General features: G+C 41.8%; 1 protein-coding gene across 2 annotated transcripts; it reads left to right on the forward strand.

Moving 5' to 3' along the window:
- The first annotated feature begins 1,659 nt into the window (after positions 1–1,659).
- chga (chromogranin A) lies at positions 1,660–17,100 on the forward strand. 2 transcript variants are annotated; one of them, XM_073039144.1, is made up of 7 exons: positions 1,660–1,889; positions 2,200–2,246; positions 2,354–2,447; positions 2,704–2,772; positions 9,133–9,210; positions 9,917–10,750; positions 16,655–17,100. In XM_073039144.1, exons 1-7 carry the CDS (start codon positions 1,847–1,849, stop codon positions 16,690–16,692), a joined length of 1,203 nt encoding a protein of 400 aa, XP_072895245.1. In that variant the 5' UTR covers positions 1,660–1,846; the 3' UTR covers positions 16,693–17,100. The 2 variants fall into 2 exon arrangements, with proteins under 2 accessions (XP_072895245.1, XP_072895244.1); XM_073039143.1 differs by having other exon boundaries at positions 1,663–1,889; positions 9,917–10,755.
- The last annotated feature ends 260 nt before the right edge of the window (positions 17,101–17,360 follow it).

Here is a 17,360-nt window from a genome sequence, read left to right on the forward strand (position 1 = left end):
AGAAGGCTGGTGCAGATCAATGGGAGTAGGCAGTTCAAGTAGCTCGGCATGGACTAGATGGGCCAAAGGGCCTTTTTCTGTGCTGTACTTTTTGTGAGTCTATGACTAAGTGTGTGGTAATGCTCTTTGGTAGAAGGAATTAAAGATAGACTATTTTCTAAATAGGAAGAAAAATTCAAAATTGCAAGGTGCAAGGGGACCTGGGAGACCTCAAGCAGGGATCCCTGAAGGTTAATTTGCAGGTTGAGTCAGAGGTAAGGAAGGCAAATGGATTCATTTTGAGAGCACTTGAATATAAAAACAATAGTGTAATGCTGCTTTATAAGACACAGGTGAGGCCTCACTCAGAGAATTTTGAACAGTTTTAGCTCTTTATCTGAGAAAGGTTGTGTTGATGTTAGAGAAGGCTCAAAGGAGGTTCACAGAAATGATTCTGGGAATGAGAGGCTGACCATATGAGAAGCATTAGATGTCTCTGGGCCTACATTCGCCAGAATTTAGAAGAATGAAGGGAAATGGCCTATTGAATGTTGAAAGGCCTAGATAGACTGGATGAGGAAAGGATGCTTCTTTAAGCGGGGTGAGTGTAAAACCAGAGGGCTCAGCCTTAGAATAGATGAGTGTTCATTTGGAACAGAGATGAGGAGGAATTTCTTTAGCCAGAGGGTGAATCTATGGAATTCATTTCTACCAACATCTGTGGAGACCAAGTCATTGCATGTGTTTAAGGCAGAAGTTGATAGTTGTTGATTGGTCTGGTGTGAAAAGTTATGGGGAAAAGGTAGGAGTATGCATTTGAGGGGGAAATAGATCAGCCATGATGAAATAGTGGAACAAACTTGATAGGCCAAATGGCCTAATAGGGCTCCTATGCCTTATGGTCTTATAATTCATCCCTGAATTTTGTTTTGGTATAGTACAAATTATGTTGGCGTACTTCGCTATTGACATTTATATTCTTTTGACAACCTCCGTGCAACAATTTTAACTATTTGTCATCCAACATAAAGATGCTCCAGGTTCCTCCCACATTCCAAAAATGTACCAGTTAGTAGGTTAACTGGTCATTGTAAGTTGTCCTGTGATTGGGCTAGTGTTAAATAGTTGGGTTGCTGGGCAGTCTGGCTCATTGAACCACAAGATCCTGTTCTGCCTTGTATTTCTAAATTTAAAAAAATATATTATTGTTAAATGCAATGGTGTATTTTACATACCTAGAAAATTCAGAAGTTATTTAAGTGTTCTGTACATTAACAAAGAGCTTGCATTAGCTGGTTGGTGGAATAGCCTCCATGGGGAAATATGAAGAGAAGTATTTTTGAATGTTGATGCAGAATCCTTATTGAAAAGCGTTATACATTCACTTTACATGTATAAATATGATCAGAGTGCTCTTGGCATGGATGGTGGTTTAATAGATTAAAACAAATTTTGTGTTAGCTGGGGCTTCATACTTTGCGCTTAACATTTCCGTTTACATAGTGTTTGAATGTTAGACAAAGGTTGAGCTGGCGGATTTCCTGAAAGCCTTCTCTCTGCTCCGAGTGAGAACAGGATTAAATAAAGCCAGGTGGTTCCTGCTCACTGGTTTTACCTGGATTGGCTCAGCTTTGGACGCCACTGGGATTTCATGTGACTGTGCTCGATGTCACATCCGGCTGCTGGTACTTAAAGCTGAAGTTGCTGCTGCAATCCACGCTGGTTCCAGAAGCTGCGGTAGACGGTCAGTTCATCGCAACCAGCCTCAGCACAGAGAATCCTTTTCCTTGTACGTTTTACTTTTGAGGCGAGTTCTGGATTAAACGGCGAAGGGAGATACTGCTTTGCACCTCTATAGTCCAGAAAAATGATAACCCTGATATTTTTCGTATTTTTACTCGCGGGGCAAGGTAAGAACGATTAACTGCTTCCTAATTTCCGAGTCTAAATCCATAGTGTGTTATAATTTGTGGGTGATATTTAAAGAAAAAGTTAAGAGACGGCAATGACCCTATTTCAGCACCAAGGACAGCGGGGTTTGCTCCAGTCGCTAGCAGAGCAAGTGTGCCCACCAAAATTATGCCGAATGGGCTTTTGGTGTAGTAACAATTTTAATCCGACGCTAGAAGTTTAACCCCCTACACCCCGTACTGAAATTCTCTTTGGCGTGTAGGGTAGATTCGACTACATCTCGTTGGCTGTTTTATTTTCCCCCCGCAGCTTCCTCATCCCCGGTACCCATCGAGCATTCAAAAGCCGACACTAAGGTAAGAGCATCTCTGTGAGATTGTTGTTTGACCTCTTTCTGACCTTGACGGTCTTTACCCTTAGGGCCACTTTCCTCTGAACAACACCTTTTATACGTGTTTTATAGGTAATGAATTGTGTTGTAGAGGTCATCTCTGACACGCTGGCCAAACCCAGCCCTTTGCCAATCAGCCCGGAGTGCCTGGACGCTCTCAGGGGAGGTAGGCTAATCTCAGATAACTTCATTTTCATTAAGTTAATTATGAAACCCATTTTATTTCTTGCGGCAAATGAATTATCGCCATTCCCACGTTAAAGACTAAATCGATTTTCGTTTAATTGATTCAAATGGTTTTAGCAGTCCATAACTAAACTGTAAAATCTACAACTCTCTTCAGCATTAAGTAATTTCAGACACATGGTCAGTGTGCTGAATTTTAATTAATTGTTTACATTTTCTCAATTTTGTAATCCTAGATGAGAGAATAATCGGCATGCTTCGACATCAAAATCTTCTGCGAGAACTGCAGGAACTTGCGGCTGAAGGTATTGACCGGTAACTGTGATACTGACCTGAACCCCGGAGCCTTTGACTGAGAATGTCTCACATGGAACAAATACCAAACGAACACTTCCTGTCCCTGTGAACACGGTGTATTTCCTACAACTTCCCTAATGAGCAGGAAGAATAATATTCCACTGTACGGCCCTAATATGTTTAATTACTACAGCATGTACCAGACACAAGTTTTGAAAACTTTCGCAACACACACAAAATGCTGGTGAAACGCAGCAGGCCAGGCAGCATCTATAGGAGGAAGCACTGTTGACGTTTCGGGCCGAGACCCTTCGTCAGGACTAACTGAAAGGAAAGATAGTAAGAGATTTGAAAGTAGGGGGGGGGGATGCGAAATGGGACCTCCCCCTTTCTCTCTCCATAGGCCTCCCCTCCCATGATGCTTTCCCTTCTCCAGTTCTGTTTCACTTTTGCCAATCACCTTTCCAGCTCTTAGCCTCATCCCACCCCCTCCAGTCTTCTCCTATCATTTTGCATTTCCCCCTCCCCCCACTTCTTCCTATAGATGCTGCCTGGCCTGCTGCGTTCCACCAGCATTTTGTGCGTGTTGCTTGAATTTCCAGCATCTGCAGATTTCCTCCTGTTTGCCTTTCGAAAACTTTTCCCTTTTTTGGCTAATGCCTGATAATTGCACTGCTGTAACATTGGTTAATTCCACCTTTCTTCAACTACCAGCTGCTGATCTCTACAATCATGCCTTTATTTTCCTGTAGACCTGTTGTCTCCTACACCCCAGGATGCACTCATTCATTCAGACCTCATCATCCTTGTAGCCAAGCGCCCGAAAGTGAGTCCTCCGCAGTGTGCGCTCACTTTGAGGGATTTTGCAATTAATGTTCCGTGTTTTTGTTTACTTTTTTTTACTATTGGTGTAATTTGATCAAGGCGCTTCAGCGATGAATGACTCTGACTCTACTGAACTGGCCCCGTGGCTGTGGCCTGCAGCCACTGGCATTGGACTCCTGGATCGGCTTCACTCGCCTCAGTGCTGAACTGACTCTGTAGCTGTGGCCTCTGGTTCATGTTGTTTTCTTGTTTACTTTTTATTGTTTGCATGATTTTTTTTTTCACTCATTGGCTGTTTAATAGTCTTTGTTAGGCCATAAGATAAAGGAACAGAATTAGACCATTTAGCCCATTGAGTCTGCTCTGCCATTTCATTGTGGCTGACCCAATTTTCCTCTCAGTCCCAATCTCCTACCTTCTTCCTGTATCCCTGACCAATCAAGAATATATCAACCTCTACCTTACGTATACATAAACATATACAGGCCTCTACAGCTGCCTGTTGCATAGAATTCCATAGATTCACCACTCTCTGGATGAATAAATTCCTCATCTCCATTCTAAAAGGACACCCCTCTATTCTGAGGCTGTGTCCTCTGGTCTTAGACTCTCCCAAAACATCCTCTCCACATCCACTCTATCAAGGCCTTTCACCATTCAATAGGTTTCAATTAGGTCACCCCTCATTCTTCTGAATTCTAGTGAATACAGGCCCCGAGACATCAAGTGCTCTTCATTCACACCTGGACTCATTTTCATGAACCTCCTTTGAACCCTCTCCAGTTTCAGCACAACCTTTATAAGATAAAGACCCCAAATCGGCTCACAATACTCCAAGTGAGGCCTCACCAGTGCTTTATAAAGTCTCAACATCACATCCTTGCTTTTATATTCCAGTCCTCTTGAAATGAATGCTAACATTGCATTTGCCTTCCCCACGACAGACTCAACTTGTAAATTAACCTTTATGGAATCCTGCACAAGAACTCCCAAGTGCCTTTGTGCCTTAGTTTTTGTAAGAAGATAATCAACTCTTTCACTTCTTCTACCGAAGTGCATGACCATGCACTCCCAACACTGTATTCTATTTGCCAGTTCTTTTCCCATTCTCCTTATCTGTCTTAGTCCTCTGTAGCCTCTCTACTTCCCCAAAACTACCTGCCCCTCTACCTATCTTCATATCATCTGCAAACTTTGCAACAAAGCCATCAATTCCATCATCCCAAATCGTTGACATACAACGTAAAAAGAATCAGTCCCGACACAGACCCCTGTGGAACCCCACTAGTCACCGACAGCCAATCAGAAAAGGCTCCATTTATTCCCACTTTTTGTTCCTGCCAATCAACAACTGCTTTATCCATTCTAGATTCTTTCCTGTAATATCTTGGGCCTGTAGTAGCCTCATGTGTGGCACCTTGTCAAAGGCCTTCAGAACATCCAACTACACAGCACTAACAGTCTATCCTGCTTGTTATTTCTTCAAATAATTCCAACAGCTTTGTTAGGCAAGATTCCCCTTGAGGAAACAATGCTGACTATGTGCTAGTGCTTTCCACCCGTGAAGACTGATGCAAAATACTTATTCAGTTTGTCCCCTATTACTACCTCTCCAGCATCACTTTCCAGCCATCTGATAGCCACCCTTGCCCTTTTACACTTTATGTATCTGAACAAACTCCTGGTATCTTCTTTAATATTATTGGCTAGCTTACTTTCAGATTCCATTTTTACCTTAATGATTCTTTAGTTGCCTTCGGCTGGCTTTTAAAAGCTTATCAATCCTTTAACTTCACATTATATGCTCTATTATATGCCCTCTCTTTGGCTTTTATGTTGGTTTTGACTTCTCTAGTTAGCCATGGTTGTGTCATCTATCCTCTTCATCTTCGGGATGTATATATCCTCTGCCTTCCAAATTGCTTCCAGAAATTCCAGCCATTGCTGTTCTGCTGTCATCCCTGCCAGTTTACTTTTCCAACCTTAAGCTCTCTAATCAATTCTGGGTTTTTGCACAATGCCCATTTGAGCATAGCTGACCCCCAAGTGGGCCCAACCATGAGCTGCTCTAAAATGCTATCTCACAGGCATTCTAGAAATTCACCCTCTTGGTATCCAGCACCAACCTGATTTTCCCAATCTATCTGCATATTGAAATCCCCATGACTATAGTAATATTGCCTTTTTGGCATGAATTTTCTATCTCCAATTGTAATTTGTAGACCACATCCTTGCTACTCTTTGGGGGTCTGTACACAACTACCAAAGAGTCTTTTTTACCCTTGGTATCCACAATGATTCAACACCTTTTCACCTTATGTCACCTCCTCCTGATGATTTGATTTCATCTTTTACCTTCCTGCCTGTCCTTTTGATACAGTGTGTATCCTTGGACATTACGCTCCCAGCTGTAATCTTCGTTTAGCCATGATTCCGTGATGCCCACAACATCACACCTGTCAATCTGTAACTGTGCTACAAGTTCATCTACCTTATTCCGTATACTGCCCGCACTCAAATATAACACCTTCTGTCCAGTATTCAAAGTTTTCAATTTTTTCTGCCTTTTACATTGTAAATCCTGCTGATTATTTTGCCCCCTCAACAGCCCCTCCTCACTAAACATTGTCTGTCTGTAAATGAGCTACCTCATCTTCAGCACTATTCATCTTCCGCCTTTCCTTCACTGAAATGTACGCGGCTCTGGACAATAGTCACACTATGTTCAAAGCTTTCATTCCCGACTTTGTACCAACATCTGTCTCCTCAGCCTCTCCACTAACTGTCCTGGCACTCTGGTTCCCATCCCTCTGCATCTCTAGTTTAAACCCCACCGTGCAGCACTAACAAATCTTCCCACTAGGGTATTAGTCCCCCCAGTTCAGGTGTAAATTGTTCCTTCTGTACAGGTCCCACCTTCCCTGGAAGAGAGCTGAATGATCAAAAATCTTATGCCCTTCCTCCTACACCAATTCCTTAACCACATATGAAACTGTATAATCTTCCTAGTTCTGTCCTCACTTGCATGTGGCATATTGTGTGGTACTTTTCTTTGAATGGGACTGCTGTCAGCATCATAACAGGCACCAAGCCCCATTCACTAATCTCCAGTTATGTTCGGTTCTTGCAATTTTTTTTCAAACAATTCTGTTGTTGCAGCTTTTCCTTTCTCTGCAGTCTCCAGCGTTAGATATTTCTGCACCTCTGTTCAGGCTTGCTGATCATCTGAATATAACTATTAAACATTCTTCAGCACTGCCTTGGGCATAAACTCCACAATTCACTCCCCACTTCCCTTAAAAGTTATCTTAAAGTTTACCACTGACTTTTGGAGGGCAGCACAGGGAATATCCTGTTTCCCTCTCTCACCTTATCTGTCCATTACCTCACTCTGGTGCCCCTGCTCCTCTTTCCCTTTCTTCCGTAGTCTTCTATCCTCTCCTATCGATATCCCCCTCCTACAACAATTCACTTCCCAGCTCTTTACTTCACCCCTCTGCCTCTCCTGGTTTCACTTAGAATCAGAATCAGGTTTATTATCACTGGCATGTGATGTAAAATTTGTTAACTTAGCAACAGCAGTTCAATGCAATACATAACCTAGAAGAAAAAATAATAAATAAATCAATTATGGTATACATATATTGAGTAGATTAAAAATTGTGCAAAAACCTGAAATATTATATGTTAAAAAAGTGATGTAGTGTCCAAGGGTTCAGTGTCCATTTAGGAATCAGATGGCAGAGGGGAAGAAGCTGTTCCTGAATCGCTGAGTGTGTGCCTTCAGGCTTCTGTACCTCCTACCTGATGGTAACAGTGAGAAAAGGGCATGCCCTGGGTGCTGGAGGTCCTTAATAATGGACACTGCCTTTCTGAGAAACTGCTCCTTGAAGATGTCCAGGATACTTTGCAGGCTAGTACCCAAGATGGAGCCAACTAAATTTACAAACTCTGCAACTTCTTTCAGTCCTGTGCAGTAGCCCCCCCAATACCAGACAGTGATGCAGCCTGTCAGAATGCTCTCCATGATACATCTATAGAAGTTTCTGAGTGTATTTGTTGACATGCCAAATCTCTTCAAACTCCTAATGAAGTATAGATGCTGTCTTGCCTTCTTCATAATTGCATTGATATCTTGGGACCAGGTTAGATCCTCCGAGATCTTGACACCTAGGAACTTGAAACTGCTCACTCTCTCCACTTCTGATCCCTCTATGAGGATTGGTATGTGTTCCTTCATCTTACCATTCCTGAAGTCCACAATCAGCTCTTTCATCTTACTGACATTGAGTGCCAGGTTGTTGTTGTGGCACCATTCCACTAGTTGGCATATCTCACTCCTGTACACCCTCTCGTCACCATCTGAGATTCTACCAACAATGGTTGTATCATCAGCAAATTTATAGATGGTATTTGAGCTATGCCTAGCCACACAGTTACGTGTATATAGAGAGCAGAACAGTGGGCTAAGCACACACCCCTGAGGTGTGCCAGTCTTGATCGTCAGCGAGGAGGTGATGTTATCACCAATCTGCACAGATTGTGGTCTTCCAGTTAGGAAGTCGAGGATCCAATTACAGAGGGAGGTACAGAGACCCAGGTTTTGTAACTTATCAATCAGGATTGTGAGAATGCTGGTGTTAAATACCTACCGCCTTGTATTTAACTGCAACTGAGCGGTCTCAGCATGAAATGTTGACTATTAATTCCCCTCCATAGTTGCTAATTGACCTGCTGAATTTCTTCAGAGTGTGTGTGTGTGTGTGTGTGTGTGTGTGTGTGTGTGTGTGTGTGTGTGTGTGTGTGTGTGTGTGTGTGTGTGTGTGTGTGTGTGTGTGTGTGTGTGTGTGTGTGTGTGTGTGTGTGTGTGTGTGTGTGTGTGTGTGTGTGTGTGTGTGTGTGTGTGTGTGTGTGTGTGTGTGTCATGAACATCAATTCCATTGTCCATCATTTCTTAAAAACTGAACACAAATTGGCAATCTGATGATTTAAACAGCATTAAATAGGACATTAATAATGGTACCTGCATTTAGCCATAGTGAAACCTAATCCTTCAATTTGTACCAACTTAACCTTCAATGTGAAGCTGCGAGTAATTTCATTCTCAGCGTGGCTAAACCTTTTTGCTGAGCACCCCACAGAAGTGGAGCAGTTAATGCGGTACTATTGCAGGTCATAACATCAGTGTTTAGAGTTCAATCCTGGCATCTTCCAAGAAGTTTATACATCCTTTCCATGAGCACGTGAATTTCCTCTGGGTGCTCTGGTTCCCTCACACAGTCTGAAGACATACCCGTAGCAGGATATTTTAAATTGTCCTGTGATTAGGCTCAGGTTGCTGCGTATGCTGCACCGCTCAGTGGATTGGATGTATCTCTAAAATAAAGATTATTCTTGATGATATCAGACACTACACAAAACTGGAAATACCAAGGGAGGCAATGATACTTAAGTTCCGTAAAATCCAACCAGCTCTGGCTGAGAATGAAAATTTAATCCCTACTTTGTTTCCATAACAAATGTTCTTTGAAATTTTGGTTCAGGGGCCAATGAGAAGGCACTTCAGAAGAAGCAAAGCGACAATTATGAAGAGAAGCAACCTGCAGTTCTCAAGAATCACGGTAACATAAAGATACCATCATTAGGTTGGTGTTGAGGTAACCCGCTAGGGAGACACTGTAAAAGTTCAGCTTAATCCAAACATCTGGGTTGCATTTGATATTTTAATCAATTATTAAATATTAGCCAAATTTTTATGCAGCATGTTGGATAAAAGTGTTTGTATGAGGAAGCAATTTTAGTTTACAAATATTATTCAGTTGAGCCTGCCTAAAATAGACTACATAATCAACAATAGTATTGCTGTAGTTAATTAGATGATCCAGCACTTGTAAGGCTGTAACCACATACATCTTGAGAGTTGCACATTGCAGATGTTTACAACTAGCTGGGAAATTGGTGAGGAGAGCTCCAGCATTTTCACGTGTGTTATTCATACGTTGCTGTCTCTGTGCTGGGGAATCGGGTTGCATGGTGGGGAATGGAGATGGTAATAATTTATGATTAACTCCAATAAACAATGAATAGCCAGCTTGCCTTTGTACCTCTGGAAATATAGGGACAGATTTGTCATTGGCTGATGGATTCAAGTGTTGTCACAGATATTCTCTTCCTAGTATTCAGTCCTACATTTGGATGTCTAATATCCACCAATAATTAAAGGCCCTATGTTTTGGAAATGATATGTTTGCCATTGTGAGATAAGATAACTAAGCAAAAATGAAAATGAGTTTTGAAATTTCACTTGGTTTATCGATTGTTTTGCAGATGACCCTCAAGAGAATCCAGCAGAGGAGCAACAAAGATCCAGCACTGAGAACTTGGACGTTGGGGATGAGGAGGAGGAGATCATAAAGGAGAAGCTACCAGATGTACGAAGGCACAGCCTTCAGGATACAACTACTGACTTGAACAGCACAACAACAGACAGAGGCAGAGGAATAACAAAGAAAATTCCAGTAGAAGATGAACCAATGGAAAGCGAATCCTCCTCCAATGAATATAACGAGGACCAATCCCAGGATCAGCAGCAAACTGAGGAGCATAGTACAGAAGCACATGATGATGAGGACACTGAAGAAGTGGGTGAAGATCTCATCAAAGCAAGTGATGAGGAAGAAAGCAACAGCCGTTATGAAGACAGTAAGGATGAGGAGCTAACCCACAGTGAAGAGCCTCCACAAGAAGACTGGGGAGATGAAGCAGCTGACAGTGACAGTTCAGATATGGAGGGAAATGGGAAGGTCTCAGATAAAGAAATAAGGTCTAAAGAGAACAATAAGAATTCAGAAAATGTAGAGGATAAATATTCAAGCAAGAATGATGAAAAGGATGACTTGTCTGAAGAGTGGGAGGGGAATAAACGCAAGCTGGATGAATTTACTCCAGAGATGAAGTTGAGAAAGCATGAAGCAGGTGAGGAAGATAAATCGATCAGATTTGAAAATCCAAAAGCGCACAGCAGACATGGCCATTTCCAATACTTGCAGGGAAACAGAAGATCTCATGCTGAGGAAGGTCGACAGAAAGAGAAAATGTTCATTGCATCATCTGCATTGCGAAAAAGGCTTGATGTAGAGGAAGGAAGTGCCACCAGGAAAAGTGAGGTTTGTGCTCGGCTGTTTCTCATTGGTAGTAATCTGGATAAATCTGAAAGCTTTTTCTCAGGTATGCTGCTTGGGGAGCAGATGCTTCTGTAGCTTGGCAACTGCAGGTAAGCTTTCAACCTCTGTCCCTTGGGAGAAGAGTTCATCACCGTCAGGAAAACAAGGAGCGGGCTGCCTTTCTGTCTGGTATCTTGAACCTTGATGAGTTGAGACAGAAGTGTGTCATATTCATATCTAGTTAAGTGTTGGCTGCGGTCACATATCTAGTGGAAGGGTTCCCAACCTGGGGTCCACGGATCCCTCAGTTAATGGCATAAAATATAATTGGGAACAAAATGAAACAAACGGAAGTGAAAATCATTGGATTTAAAATGCATTGTCAATTCTCCAGCTCTTCCTCAATTTGCATGTGTTCATTTTATTTAATGAGATCAGTGTTATTAACTGTGACAAGGAACGATACTTCAAGAAGTATATTACACAAGTGTGTACTGGATCAATATTTGCACTAACATTCACCAGGAGATGTGAGGGGTCATTGAAGGTTTTAGACGAAGGGCCAAATGGTTCCTTTACTTGAAACCAGAGAGAAGCTATTGAGTCTTGAATGGTGAAGAAAACTGCACATTGAGAGAGGAAGTTGTGCATAACAACAGGTTGTTAAATTGTTTTTACTTAATAAATAAGGGTAATGACTAACCTGCATAGTTTACGAACAGGGCCACCTGTCACACCCGGAATCAGGAAATGCCAAAGTGTTCCAAACAGAACCTAGTGGACAGAGCATGAAATGACAGTCTCAATCCCAACATTTTCAAGGGCAATTCCAAAATTGTGGAAACCAAACCCTTGAACAGAAAATAAACTATAAATGTACCAAGTATAGACTTTTTTAAAATTAATAAAGTATTGGAATTTCCTGCCATTTAAATGTTTTGTAGAAATAATTTAATGAATTCTATAAAGGATTTAGATGGTAGGACATTCCAATACAATGATGTCAAGTAGGAAAGGGATACAAAGTACCATACAGATTTGTGCCAGGGTCCATATTGCACTCAAGGTTCTTACTACCTTTCCGTGTCTGTATCTCGGGATGATCTTCTCGTACTTTCCAGCTGCCTCTAAACTGTGTCTATACTGTTGGCTTCAGAAACTTCTGGTGGTATTAAGTTCTACATTCTCACTGGTCTTTGGAAGTTTTTATTCTCTCTGGAAATCCTTATTGGCCTTTTGGAAACACGGTTGATGAGCTTTCCCAACACAGAACAGAGTGTCTTTCTATTTCTGATGGCCGAGAGAAACGAAAGAAAAGCCTCCAAGTTTTGGAGCAAGTGGTCCAATATTTTGTTGACCCCATGTTTGATAAAATGTGTCTGCAACAACAGGAGTTTGTGGTGCTTTCCGTAGAGTACAACCGTACAGAAACACTGAATGAGAGCCTCTGAGTTGGGTGACCAAAGGAGCAGGTTTTGGAAAGTGTTTCAAATGTGAGAAGCAGATGTTTGAGATAATTATAGCCCTAGTTGTCTACAGTGCAACGCTAAGCATGATGCAGTAAAATGCGCCTGAACACTGTGTTGCCACACACTCAAATGTTTGTGAGGAATGGCTTCTTCCCCTCTGCCATCAGATTTCTGTAGTGTGTGTGTGTGTGTGTGTGTGTGTGTGTGTGTGTGGTTTTTGTTAACATATATTGCAGTGTACCGCTGCTGCACAACAAATTTCACAAGTGCTAGTGATATTAAACCTGATTGTGATTCTCTCCTTACTGTGCCTGAAAGATATTTCAATGCTGTGGGTAGATTCTAGTAACTTCGTGTGTACACTTGACGATTAATGGCAAATGCCTATATTCCCCTGAGGGGAACTGCAGCACAGACTGACAAATAACTTCAGTGGATGTGCGTTTCTGTTAGTACCTACCACGTAATGATGCTGCTTTCTGTTCTCGTTGAGCTCCGTTGTCACAGCACTTGAGCAGGTACTGGGAGTTCCAGTTCATCCTTCTCTGGTCTATATAAATTAGATTTCCACGGTAGTGTAGCACTTAGCACGATGCTGTTACAGCTCGAGCATAGGAGATCAGAGTTCAATGCCAGTGTTCACTGTAAGGAAGTTTTGTATGTGTGGGTTTTCTCCCAGACGTACCAGTTAGAAGGTTAATGGGTCCTGCGATTTGGTTAGGGTCAAATAGGTGGGTTGCTGGGCAGCATGTTTCAATGGGTCAGAAGGGCCTTTTCCGCACTAGATCGCTTAAATAAATAATTCCCCGCCCACTCCATTTTTCAGCTTTCCAGCACAAATAAGATCCAGGAATTCAGGTCCATAATTCCTTGAAAGTGGTGCCACAAGTAGATAGGGTCATAAAGAAAGTTTTTGACACATTGGCCTTCATAAATCAAAGTGAGTATAGAAGTTGGGATGTGTTGAAGTTGTATAAGATGTTGGTGAGGCCAAATTGGGGAGTATTGTATGAAATTCTGGTCATCTACCTACAGGAAAAATGTACATAAGATTGAAAGAGTATAGAGAAAATTTAAGGACGTTGCCAGGACTTGTAGGAAAAGGATATGACTTTATTCCCATATCGACAATTGAGGAGAGATTTGACAGAGGAATGTAAAATTGAGGGGTATAGATAGGGGAATGGCAAGCAGGCCTTCCCCTACTTTAACCCCTAGCCAATTACAGGACAATTTCAGGTGAGACTGGAACTGAAGATCATGAATTAAGAGTGAAAGGTGAAAAGTTAGTGCGGGCAGGTAACTCCTTCACAGAGCCTGGTGAGGGTGTGGAACAAGCTGCCAGTAAAAGTGGTGAATATGGGTTTGATTTTAACATTTGAGAGAAAATTGGATGGGTACATGGATGGGAGGGGTATGTCTGGGTGCAGGTTGATGGGACTAGACAGATTAATGGTTCGGCACAGGCCCAAGGGCCTGTTTCTGTGCCATAGTATTGTGATTCTATGACTGGGGCAACCCAGAGGAGCCAGTAACTCACATGGCCCTTGTGTAAGGGTGGAAACCAGAGCATGCCGAGGAAACCTATGGGGGTCATGAGGAGAAATTCACTCTGACTCTAACACTGATGGCTAATCTGCTGGCTGCACTCCACTTGGATGCTTCCGAGGTGCGAGACGCTCAAGTGCAGTGCTTTACAATGTGTACAACTCTTGTATAATAGAAGCATTACACTGTTGCCAGAATGTCAGAAAGAGCAACACTGACATGGGCTCACATACACCGACAGCAGGCAGGAGGTACTGTAGCATTAAGACAAGAACTGTTAGGGTGGCAAACAGCTTCGTTTCACCCCCCCCCCCCCCCCCAGACCATGTGACTACTGAACTCCCTGCCACCTCCCGGGTCTCATCATGTACTTTAACTTAAGTCATAAGTGCACCTTACTATTTGTTAATTAATTTGTGGTGTTACCTGTGTTATATGTACTGTGTTGGGCACCTTGGGCCAGAGGAATGTTTCGTTTGGTGGTATACGTGTGTATACAGTTGAAATAACCATAAGCCTGAGCCTGGTTGCCAACTTGACAAATGCTACATTTGTGGTGCATTTTCCACACACCACCACTTTTGCAGAATATTCACACCATAGATTTGCATGCATGTGAAGAATTGAATAAGATTACATGATGGTCCTCATGTTCACCTACAGTGTGAATGTGGAAAGTGGCATTCAATGGAAAAGCTGAGAAATGAAGGGAGACAGAATGAGTAGTGAGGGGATCTTACTGAAATGTGTAATTAAGTATGCATTGCTAGTATCACTGAACTGACACCACTAGATTAATATTGGTACAATAACACTCGCAGTTTCATACCAGTGACAGACTTGTGAGATCTGAGGCTCCACTTGCTGTAAAGAGGAGAGAGGCTCCAAGATACTCAAGTTTCCTGTGACAGCATTGCATCCAAAGCCTAGTAGCTAGCTACAATCACACTTCACTCCAACTTTTGTGCAAAAGAAATCTTTTTTTTTGCAAAATTGCTTTAAGTGAAAATTGGTTTTGTAAGTCGCAAACAGCTCAGGGGATGCCGCTCTCACATTTGAGGTGCGATGCAGCAGGAGCAGGACTCTGTCAATGTGTTTTATTTAGTACTCTAGGGGCCAAGTCATTGGGTATATCTAACGCAGAGGTTGGTAAGCTTGCGATTAGTCCGAGTGTCAAAGGTTACAGGGACAAGGCAGGAGAATGGGATTGAGAGGGACAATGAATTAGCCATGATAGAATGGCAGAGCAGACTCGATGGGCCAAATGGACTAATTTGCTCCTATGTCTTATTTTCATTAGTCATCAAGAAAAAGGGGCATGGTCTCTTGTATACGGGTTTGGTATATTTTGCTAATTGGCCTCCCCCCACCCCTTCAGAGACCCATATTGTTCTGGAGCCCATTCCCCATTTGGGGCAGCTGAAGTTCAGGGTTTACTGACTGACCAGGTCAGGAAACCCTGGACTTAACCAACTGTGGTTTACATATTTTACCAACATAATTATTAAACTGCTCTTTTAACTTGTTTTTAAACTTTGGTTATCCAAAAAATCACGATATCCTTTGCAGCCCTGGTACATTACTCTGGGCTAGACAACACAATGATGCATTTAGTGCAGATCCATTTGAAACTGAGAACAGAGCTTAAATGGGGCACTGTGGAGTCATCTTGAAAATAAACTGAGCGAATGGCTGATGCACAGAATTGTCAAATTAAAACCACCGAACAAGGACAGAAAGAGGTTTGCTTCAGTTTTATTAGCTTGCAATAAGCTCAGATAACATCTTTAGGATGGTGAGGAGGGCTTCTGTTGGTCGGAGTTGACCGTGGATACTGCATCCTAGATATCTAGATACACAAACCAGGGCGGTACGATGTGGAGAGCAAGCTGTTGCCTATGTAGCAGGTTCCCCATCTCCACACATCTGATGAACCCAAAGGAGTTGTCAGTCAGCATTGAACTCAGTGTAGGACTGGCTTGGGGACCCCAGCTCCGGATTTTCCCTGGGTTTACTCCCAAATCCTTCCCCATGAGTGGGTCTAGCCTCAAGGCAGCAGAGGTTTGAGATCAGAGTTTTCCTTCTCCTAGATGAGCTGCCAACTACAGCTATAATGAGCCCCAATCTGCCCAAAACGACTGGTTTTATAGTGTCAGTAGCCTGCCTTTGCCCCTTCTCCTGTCAGTAGAAACCGTTCTGCCGCACGTAGTAGTCAGCCACACATGAAGGCCAGAAGCTGGACTTGGTTGTCAGAGGCTATTTGAGGTGACACCATTGAGAGCATTTAATAGGAGCTTGTCCCCATTATCACCCTCGGCTGTAACAACCTTAAGAAACCTTAACAATATCTCACAAAATATAGAATATGTTTTCTCTATATCGAAGAGTCTCAGCCTGAAATATCGACTGTTTATTCCTTTCCATTAATGCGGTCTGACGCGCTGAGTTCCTCCAGCATTTTGTGTGTGTTACTCTAGAATATTATTTCTGCATTCAACTCCCATTACAATATGACTTTGTAGATCAATCATATTTTTATAATTTATTTAAGACTAATTTTGTTCTGGTTGAACCATCATAGAGCTTGTACTTGCACATAGTATTTATTGCTTGTAACCTGCTTTTAGGAGACAAGGATCAATCTTGGAATTGGAAGTTCCTTCAAACTATTCAAAATGCAATTTTCATGACAGTACAAATGCTTAGCGAAGGGAAAAACTGTCAATACTCGGTCTTAAGCATAGCAACCTCTCTTTCCATTAGTCATTCATTCCAATTTTGATACAATATTTTTAATTTCAAAGTGCCTGTTTTCTTTGGTCTGAGAGTGTATTTAAATAACTTTAATAATATTAATAATATCTAAATACTTTATATTTTCCCAGGACCAGGAAGTGGAGAGCTTGGAAGAGATCGAAAGTGAACTTGAAGCAATGGCAAGGAGGTTACACCAGATGCGTAGTCGTTAAATGTGGTGCTACAAAGATTAATAATGAAGCGAATATTAGCACCTTCAAAGTACATTTTGTTTGACAAGTAATATTTTATCAAATTCATCATGAGCGCCCAAACCATCACCTTTATTCCCTTTGAGGTGCTATCATATTGCTTGCTAAAATCATTTTACTCCTTTTTATTTAGGGCAACTCTCTTTTCTTTGTGCAGTAGCTGAATGAATTTTCAATATTTCACTTATGGATTAAAATGCAATGGCTTTCTAGAACTCTAGAAATGATATGAAATTAGTATTGTGCTTGGTCACTGCCTGTACCAAGTCAAACTAATTGTACTGTATATCCAATTTATGTAATTAAAATAATTTAGCCCATGGTCTCTGAATCATCTTTTCATTTTGGTGGGGGATAAAGAGTAGTTTAACATTTGAATGCTAATTGAGGAAAAATAGGAAGGCCTTAAGGGTAGGTGGTTTACTAGGCTGTTACAGACAGTTATTTTTTTAATTAATTTTTTAATGAGTTTCTACAATACAGCTACAAAAAAAAAACCATCAACAAAAGACAGATGGTTATAAGGAAGGATAGAATAATTATAACAAGAGATTCCGCAGATGCTGGAGATCCAGAGCAACAC

Source organism: Hemitrygon akajei, chromosome 3, assembly GCF_048418815.1.
Source record: "Hemitrygon akajei chromosome 3, sHemAka1.3, whole genome shotgun sequence".
Taxonomy (NCBI): Eukaryota; Metazoa; Chordata; class Chondrichthyes; order Myliobatiformes; family Dasyatidae; genus Hemitrygon; species Hemitrygon akajei.

Coding starts and splice junctions, on each gene's coding strand:
- chga (XM_073039143.1), top strand. CDS start 1,847: ATGATAACCCTGATATTTTTCGTATTTTTACTCGCGGGGCAAG. Junction 2,247..2,353: donor ATTCAAAAGCCGACACTAAG/GTAAGAGCATCT, acceptor CGTGTTTTATAG/GTAATGAATTGTGTTGTAGA. Junction 10,756..16,654: donor GTGCCACCAGGAAAAGTGAG/GTTTGTGCTCGG, acceptor ATATTTTCCCAG/GACCAGGAAGTGGAGAGCTT.